At 47.0% G+C, this 8,477-nt stretch overlaps 1 protein-coding gene across 1 annotated transcript in view; it reads right to left on the bottom strand.

The window, feature by feature from the left end:
- Positions 1 to 26: 26 nt before the first annotated feature.
- The window catches only part of LOC101995212 (collagen alpha-6(VI) chain), a 102,721-nt gene continuing 94,270 nt past the window's right edge, over positions 27 to 8,477 (bottom strand). Inside the window, exon 37 of the mRNA XM_005368499.2 lies at positions 27 to 3,002. Within this exon, the coding sequence (XP_005368556.1) occupies positions 2,807 to 3,002 (196 nt within the window). The 3' untranslated portion in view covers positions 27 to 2,806. The remainder of the gene's footprint in view (positions 3,003 to 8,477) is intronic.

Genomic DNA, 8,477 nt, shown 5'->3' on the forward strand with positions numbered 1-8,477 from the left:
GCTCCTCTCCTGCAAGTGTAGTGGACAGTGGCCCTGAGTTGAGTTCCTGTGCATCAGCTCGAGAGCAGTGTGGCCCTGCCTGACCATCATTGTTCTAGGCTCTACCAAAATCCCATCAGCTTGTGTTTTCCAATAGAAATTAATTAATGCACAAACAAGAGAACGCTCCAGTTAAAAACATTTCAAACCTTCTAAGGTCCATAGCTGCTTTTCCAGTCAGATAGAACTTTGGAAGACAACCCAGTTCTCTTCACCTTAAAAAGGGCTTATGGTGTTGAGAATATTCTAACTTGAAATTAGTTTGAGGACAAATGCAGCCGAGTAGATAAATACCACGTACATTTTCATCACCCTCTGTTCTATCCAGACCCGCTTGGTTCCTGACCGTTGGCATGTCCCGTTTCTGCATGGCTTAGACTGCAGAGGTGTGAGGAGATGCCAGTCATTCAGAAGGTCAAAGTTGGCAGTGTTGGCTCTGACTGGAGTTGTAGACTTTGGGGGCTTGGCATGGTGACTGCTCAGTTGTACATCTTGTGTGCTAAGACCAGAGAGTCGTAGGGGGTGCGCGGGGGTTTGATATATAAGTGTCCCATGGCGAATGGGCCTCAGGCATGGAGCAGTTGGATAACGAGTGTTTGGCAGAGACCTGGCCTCACCCTCCATTTACTCCCCATTGCTCCCACACGTGTCCTACAAGTCACCCTCTCTGAAAGAAGTATTTCCCTGAATTGGTTCTGACGCATGGTCTCGTGCTAATGGGCGGCAGACCCACTGCAGTCAGTTACAGGTATTTTGAAGCCAAGTGCACCAGTGGTGCTGACTGTTTCCCGACTTAAGTTCAACCTTACTACATTTAATCAACTTAGTTTTTTCCCATTTCTACTTTTTGGAGACAGAAGTCATAAATCTAGGGATTTGAGGTCTTAAAAGTTTTAATTTGTCTGTACGTGTGTATGTGTGGTGCCCTGGAAGTCCAGATGAGGGTGTCTGATCTCCTGGAGCAAGAGTTACAGGCAGCTGTGAGCCTGGAGGACTGGGAACTCAACTCCTGCTCTTGGAAGGAGCAGCCTCTTAACTGCCAACCCATCTCTAATGCCAGGGACTGACTTTTCAAAAAAATGAATGATGTGCAGCAGTCTTCAGACCTTTAATCTGCTAAGGATTAAAAATATGGCCCAAAATGCTAAAATAATTTTAATCACCAAGTAATTTTTTAAATGTACTGTTACTTACCAACACAGAAAAAATAGACATTTTCAAAGTATCTCCAACAATAAGTATCTGTTCAACCAAAGTTACTTAGAAAAGCCCTGCTTTTAAAAGCCCTCTTAAATATTGCTCAGCAATTTCCCGTGATGACACAGAATCTTCCTGAGCCTTGAAGCACCTTTAGGAAACATGAAGCCGACGTGCACCTGAGCACAGACTGGCTGTGACTCCCAGGCCTCATGCTCCTCAGAAGGTTCTGGGGGCTGTCCGCATGCAGTTGCCTGGGAGTGGTGGCACAAAGGTTCTAAAGGAAAAAATACTGCCCATGGTTCGTGCTTCCAGATTCCCTGAACAGAGGTACCGAAAGAAAATCTGAACACACTCTGCTGGCCTCTGGTGTAACTACTTCCCACACATCCACACACAGCTTCCTTTCTGAAGACCGACATTCCGCCTGGTGGCGCCATCACTGCCAGCTGGAGAGCCAGCTGTGAACCGAGGTGAGGTTTGAACAGTGAACATAGTGCCACTTTGATGTTTAGTTGTTGAAATAGCCTCATCCTAAGAATAAAGGAATGGGTGGGATGGGAGACGAAGCCATGATGGAATACTCGAGAGGCCGGACTCTAAGACGTCCTGCCGACTTACTCTAGCCTCTGGTGTTTGATCAAGTTTCAGGGGTTTTCTTACACCCCAAGCTCAGTGCCATTTAAGTGTCATTCTGAGCTCTGCCAGTCCTGCTTGGTACTGCTCACTGTGGCTCAAATGCTAGCTACCCAGTGGGTAAAGCAACTCAGAGCCCAAATCATGGCACTGTGTGTTGTCAGTCTTCCTGTCTGGGAACCAGTGGACTGGTAAAGGTTAATAAATGACCTTAGCAGAGAGCCCTGAGACAGCTTGCCAGGAAGTCCCAAACAGAATGCGGAGCCCAGGAGCGTGACTCAGGTTCCCGGAGAACCCGTGAGTTTCTCAGAGTTTAGGAAGAGCGAGAGCTGGAGAGAGCCACTCTCTGCTTCCTACCAGACCAGGCAGACAACTCTAGGAGGCCAGAGGCACACGCCTGCCCCAGGCCAGCCAGTCTGCCAAGACAATGCTGAAATGGAAGTCAGGAAGGTGAGATTTCCAAAACCAGGACATACAAACAGCATCAGTTTCTCGGGTGAATGTTTGAGAACTCCACGACATTAAATGTCTGATAAAACAGATGAACATTAAAGGGGCAGCTTGGAAAAGAGCAGAGGGTTGCAATTTAAAGTTTACATGCATACATTGCTAAAATATCAACTTCAAAATTAGGTCTCCATTCAACATTTCAAAACACATCTTTCAATCTTCCATCTCCTAATGGTAATAGTTCCAACTATCATTCTCAGAGTGCTGGGATTGTCTGTCAGGAGTCGTCAAGTAAACCTACAAGATTCACCTTAATACTGTGAGTGTAGGGGTCGAGGTACCTGATTGTCTCCAGCCACGGACTTGTTTTTCCTCCAGAGCAGCCATCCAGATGCTGGTGTGCAGCCGGTTAAGTTCCTCAGTTCAAGAGTGGGTTTGGTTCAGAGTCAGACCACGGCGAAATCCCCAAGGCTGTTCGATCACTTCATTTGCCATGTGCAAACGTAGCTTTGGTCACCCCTTTCCCGTGTTTAAAGGTATAGAATCTGCTCCTGGAAAGACTTGAAATAGCATCTCGGCCCCGTCTCAGTGCACTTGAAAGACGTTTTTTATCTTGAAAGAGCTTTGCTGCCTCCGACGCGTGCTCTTTGAGGATAGCTCTCTGTGGTTCTGAGACATAGCTGCACAGCAGAAGAGAAGAGTAAGAGGAAGCCCTCCCAGACCCCCATTTACCTTTCTTCCTCACTGCACCCCCTCCAGGGTAACTTGTAAAAATCTCTAAAGTAGAGGTTTACATTGGTCTACCGTAGTGCTTCTCAACCTACCCAATGCTGCAACCCTTTAATACAGTTCCTCTTGCTATGATGACCTCCCCCCCCCCGCCAATTCCATTGCTACTGCATAACTGTAATTTTGCTACTATTATGAATCGTTATGTAAATATTTGATATGCAGGATATCTCAACTCACAGGTTGAGAACCACTGGCCTATCAGAAACTAACAAATTTAACGTCTTAAAGTGTGCAGAAGTGTAATTCCAGTGTCAGAATTTCTCCTTCTTGGAGCACGTTCCATTCCCGATTTCCACGTGGTTGGTCTTGCTAATTACTGACACTTAGGGTCAGACAGCGCATCACCTATTTCCCAGTTCCTCTCACCCTCCCCACCTCTCAGTAGACACTTTTATCTTCCTCTTAACTCTTGGCATGGTCAGAGTCTTGCACGTCTTGTAGACAGCTCCATGACCTGCAGTCCTGGGTAGTAGACTTCTACTACCCAGGGTAAGTTTCAGGGACAGCTCCACCTCCCATAGTCATCCTCAGTGTTTGTCTAGTGTCGGGCTGTGTGGATGCCACTCCCCCTCCCACCTGTCCACCATCTGCCCTGCAGAAGGCAGGTAGGTGTGTTATGGACGACACAGATCACAACAGAACTGTTTGGTGGGTGCATAACAAGTCCTGGGGTTAGGAGTACCCCCAAAAACAAGCAGCTGAAGCAACAGCTGCTGTCCTCAAGTCTTGTTGCCATGGTTCTCATTTGGGTACAAAGAGAATGAAGTATAAAGAGGTGACAGTGGCGGAGCTACAGCTGTACCCCACCATCCCTAAGTCTAAGGCCAGGGTGAACGTGCGCTGAATTAGAGTTTTACTTAAGACATTATTGCAAATTCAAAATTCTTGAAATTTGATTCTGTCCGGTCAGGAGCAGAAGGAGAGGGAGCATGAACAAGGAACTCAGGACCGCGAGGGGTACACCCACACACTGAGACAATGGGGATGTTCTATCAGGAATTCACCAAGGCCAGCTGGCCTGGGTCTGAAAAAGCATGGGATAAAACCGGACTTGCTGAACATAGCGGACAATGAGGACTACTGAGAACTCAAGAACAATGGCAATGGGTTTTTGATCCTACTGCACGTACTGGCTTTGGGGGGAGCCTAGGCAGTTTGGATGCTCACCTTACTAGACCTGGGTGGAGGTGGGTGGTCCTTGGACTTCCCACAGGTCAGGGAACCCTGATCGCTCTTTGGACTGATGAGGGAGGGGGACTTGATCGGGGGAGGGGGAGGAGGCAGAAATCCTTAATAAATAAATAAATTAAAAAACAAAACAAAAAACAAAATTCTTGGAATTGTGGTCAGGAAAAGTCAAGATCAGAACTGTGGAATCCATTCTGGTCTGCTTTACGGCCACCCTGCTAGCTGTGAGATGCACCCAGCCTCTCACAAACACCAGTGTGCAGAGAACGAGCTCAGCGGGAAAATACGGGGAAGATGTGGATTTTCCGTGTCTTGAGTGCATGCACACCCTGCCCTCTGCCCACCTCACACGGCTTCCTTTTCTTTCGTCTAGAAAGAGTGAGGTGGCAGAAACAAAGAAGACTATGCCACCCACAGACTAGCTCTGCCTGCGCTTCTGACACGGCTCATGGTGTCCCTCAGTCCTTCCCACCTATGCTTCTGGGGACGAAGCTGACTGAGCATCCAGGAGTAGGAACAGCAGCCATGGCTCAGCAGCAGCCTGCAGTCCCCTCACACCTGCCCATTTCCACACTAAATATTACAAATTGGATTTTCCCAAGTCACAATTAGCTATATGCATAGAACATGATTATTGATCATGGAAGAGGAATTCTTTTAAATAGCTCTGAAGAGGAGGATAGTTGGAGACAGGTGCTGTGAAGGGGGATGGGAAAATGGGGGTGGATTTTTAACTGGGGGTATGTGATAATGCGAGGGGGGAGGAAGGCGAGAGAAAAAAGTTTTGAAACTACAGGGACATTTCATAAGTGTACATGTGTGTGTGTGTACATATACATGTTTTGTGTGTCTATATTTTAATGGGCTTACAACATGGGGTGATGATGCTATCCCCAAGAGCTATGCCCCATCTAGCAAAACCACAGTCCCAGGCTAAGGGAACCCCCCTTTGAGTTGTTGGTCAGGAGAATACAAGTTTCCCTAACAATATGAGCTATTGCCGATGTTCTTGGTTGCCTATGGAAACTGAAGTTTAGAGCCTATTGCTGAGATGCCATGCACTTTGGACACGGGACTTGGAGGAATTTGGCTGGAACTGATCTGGAAGCCTTCCTCAAGAACAGTTCTCAGTAGTAAAAGGTGCTATGCAAGCTACCGAGAGAGAGGAGCAGTCCTACCCACTGCCTGTGAGCCACAGTGACTGGGCCACCAAGATATCCCGGATGGTGCAGTAATGGCCCCCTTTGTTGGATGACCAACAGCTATCTAACTGAACTTAAGGCCTGCTCAGTGGGAGAGAATTCACGTTTATTACTGTAGCCACAGTGACTGGGCCACCAAGATATCCCGGATGGTGCAGTAATGGCCCCCTTTGTTGGATGACCAACAGCTATCTAACTGAACTTAAGGCCTGCTCAGTGGGAGAGAATTCACGCTTATTACTGTAGACCAGGCCACCTACCCATGGTTGGAGAGGTCATAGATTCCAGAGGAGAATGTTCTACTGAAATTTCCTTAAACTAATACAATTCCTAACCTAAATGTTTATTTTTATGCTGATAGAAGAATGTATCGCTCAGCCTCACCAAAGAAGCTGCTTTCTGCAGCAGAGACTGCTATAAAGATCCACAATGCTTCAAGTGCAGAGAATAAGTCAATGGGGTACCCAACCCCAACAGATCCATCTGCAATGCAATCCCTGTACCTCTCAGGGAACACTGTGAAAGAGAGGGTGGGGAGATTTTAAGAGCCAGAGGACCAAGGTGCCTGCTCCTACATAGCGCCCCCTAGACATGGCAGTGGAAATGCACCTATGATCTCTCAACAGTATGCTTGCAGGAACAAGTCCAGCATCCTGACAACAGTTGAATGTCCATGTGCATGGGCAAACTACACAAGCTCCTGTCCTTGGGTGAAGAGCTGCAGGGGCCAATGGCTTCTGAGAGTGGGAGAAACAGCTTTCTCCAGGGACAAGCTCCCACAGAGGTTCTCCAATCCTGAGTGATCAACCCTGCACACGTACATATGGCTAATGTTAAGTGGACTCAGAGGTTGCTTATGTATGTGTGCATACAGTGTGTAAATTTGTGCAACAAGAAGTCGTGGATTTGGGAGGGAGGATTTGGAAGGAGTTGGAAGCGTGAAGCGATGTAGATGCATTAGATGCAGGACTTGTGAATGAGATTCTCTAAAGACTTAAAATTTCCATGTATTTACACCATGCGTTTTTATCATATTCATCCACCACTACCCTCCAATTCCCTTTACTACCCCCATCCCATTTTGTTCCCAACTTAATGTCCTTTTTTGTTATTAATAATCCTTAGCCCAAATAGTACCGCCTATATGCACATGGGTATGCAGCCATCCCTGCATGGGACCTGTACACCCCACCATCCAGTGTCACTTCCCTAAGGAAGAGTGACTCCGTCCCTGCAAGGGATTTCTTGTGAGTCTCAAGTGCACTGTTCTCTCAAGGCTCGGTTCTCTCCGTGCATGTCATATTCTCCTTCCTCTCCCACCCCCTTTGTTATTTTACCTCTCTTAGCTTAAGGAAACAACAGCTAGAGAGAGTTTGTTTCCAAGCACCCGCTTAGGGCAGCTCACCTGTCTTACTCCAGCTCCAACACCTTTGGCCTCTGAGGGCACCCACACTCATGTGCACATACTCACCACTGGCTATGTATGCATATATTTAAAAATCTTTTTTTAAAAAAATCATTAGCTTGGCAATACTTTTAAGCCGGACCCTGGTACCTTTTTCTCTAAAGGGTCAAACACATTAAAAAGTCTTTTTGTTGTTGATGGATTTGTATGTGTGTTCCCTGTGTGTGTATGTGCACCCATGGATACATTTGTGGATTTATAGGTGTGTCCCTGTGTATGTACACCCATGGATACACATGTGGATTTATATGTGTGTTCCTGTGTGTGTGTGTGCACCCATGGATATACTTGTGGATTTGTATGTGTGTTTCTGTGTGTGTATGTGCACCCATGGATGCACATGTGGATTTGTATGTGTGTTTCTGCGTGTGTATGTGCACCCATAGATGCACTGTGGATTTATATGTTGTTCCTGCGTGTGTATGTGCACCCGTGGATGCACATGTGCAGGTCAGAGCACACCCTCTGGAATTGGTCCCCAGGCAGCGTCTATCTTCTGTTTGAGACAAGGTCTCTCACTGACTGGTAGTAAGTGGCCTATGGGTGTCCAGGTCCTGTTGCACCTTCCTCTCATGTGGGTTCTGGAGATTCAAACTCAGACCCTCAGTGTTTACAAGGAAAGTATTTACATACTGAGCTCATGCCTTCTCTTCGAGTCTCCTTTTTCTACTGTGTTATAGATGGGCATCTGTATTTGCTAAAGCATTTGATAAGGATCACTTGGCTACCTAGTGTTGTTTCTGTTTTTCCTGTTATGTCTTGTTGAAAGGAATTCTTTGCTGATTGGTAGCTCCAACCACAGGCGTTCTGGGCAGAAATAAGGATGAAATTATTCAATTTTTAAACTTGAGCCCTAGTAAAGCTTGTAGAAAGCAAGATGTAGCATGATCTAGATAAAAACGGGGGACAGGCGGGGACTAACTGTAGATCTCCATTCTTTGTGGTCACAGATTCCCCATCTGTGCAGATAAACAGGAGACAGCTATGCTATACTTGATGACTGGAGGCACCGAGCTGAATGACGTAGATAAGGCCGTTTCTATTTAGAACTCTTTTGATGGTAATATATCGTGCACTTTGGAAGGCAAACATGCTGCAGTGGTGGCTGTCCATTTTTACCATCCACCCCTCCAGGCTCTGCTTGCCCCTGTTTGGGAGTCTGGCACAGTATGTAGGTGGTGTTGTGTCTTTTACTATCTTGGAGCAGAGCTAAGTGCTTACACAAAGCTGTCCTGCAGTCTCGCCCTCTGGCCATCTGTCTTCGTGGTTGCTGGTGGCGAGTGTAGGAGCCCTTCTTCTCCATCTGTTATGGAACAGCTTCTGTGTGTCTTTCCCAAAACCTCTGCTGCAGACTGATCTAATGGTTCCAGTGTGGGTCACCCTCAGGATGGCGGGTATCTCTAGTGTGGGTCCCTGTCAGGATGGCGGGTATCTCCAGTGCGGGTCACTGTCAGGATGGCGGGTATCTCCAGTGCGGGTCACTGTCAGGATGGCGGGTATCTCCAGTG

Source organism: Microtus ochrogaster, unplaced genomic scaffold, assembly GCF_000317375.1.
Source record: "Microtus ochrogaster isolate Prairie Vole_2 unplaced genomic scaffold, MicOch1.0 UNK33, whole genome shotgun sequence".
Taxonomy (NCBI): domain Eukaryota; kingdom Metazoa; phylum Chordata; class Mammalia; order Rodentia; family Cricetidae; genus Microtus; species Microtus ochrogaster.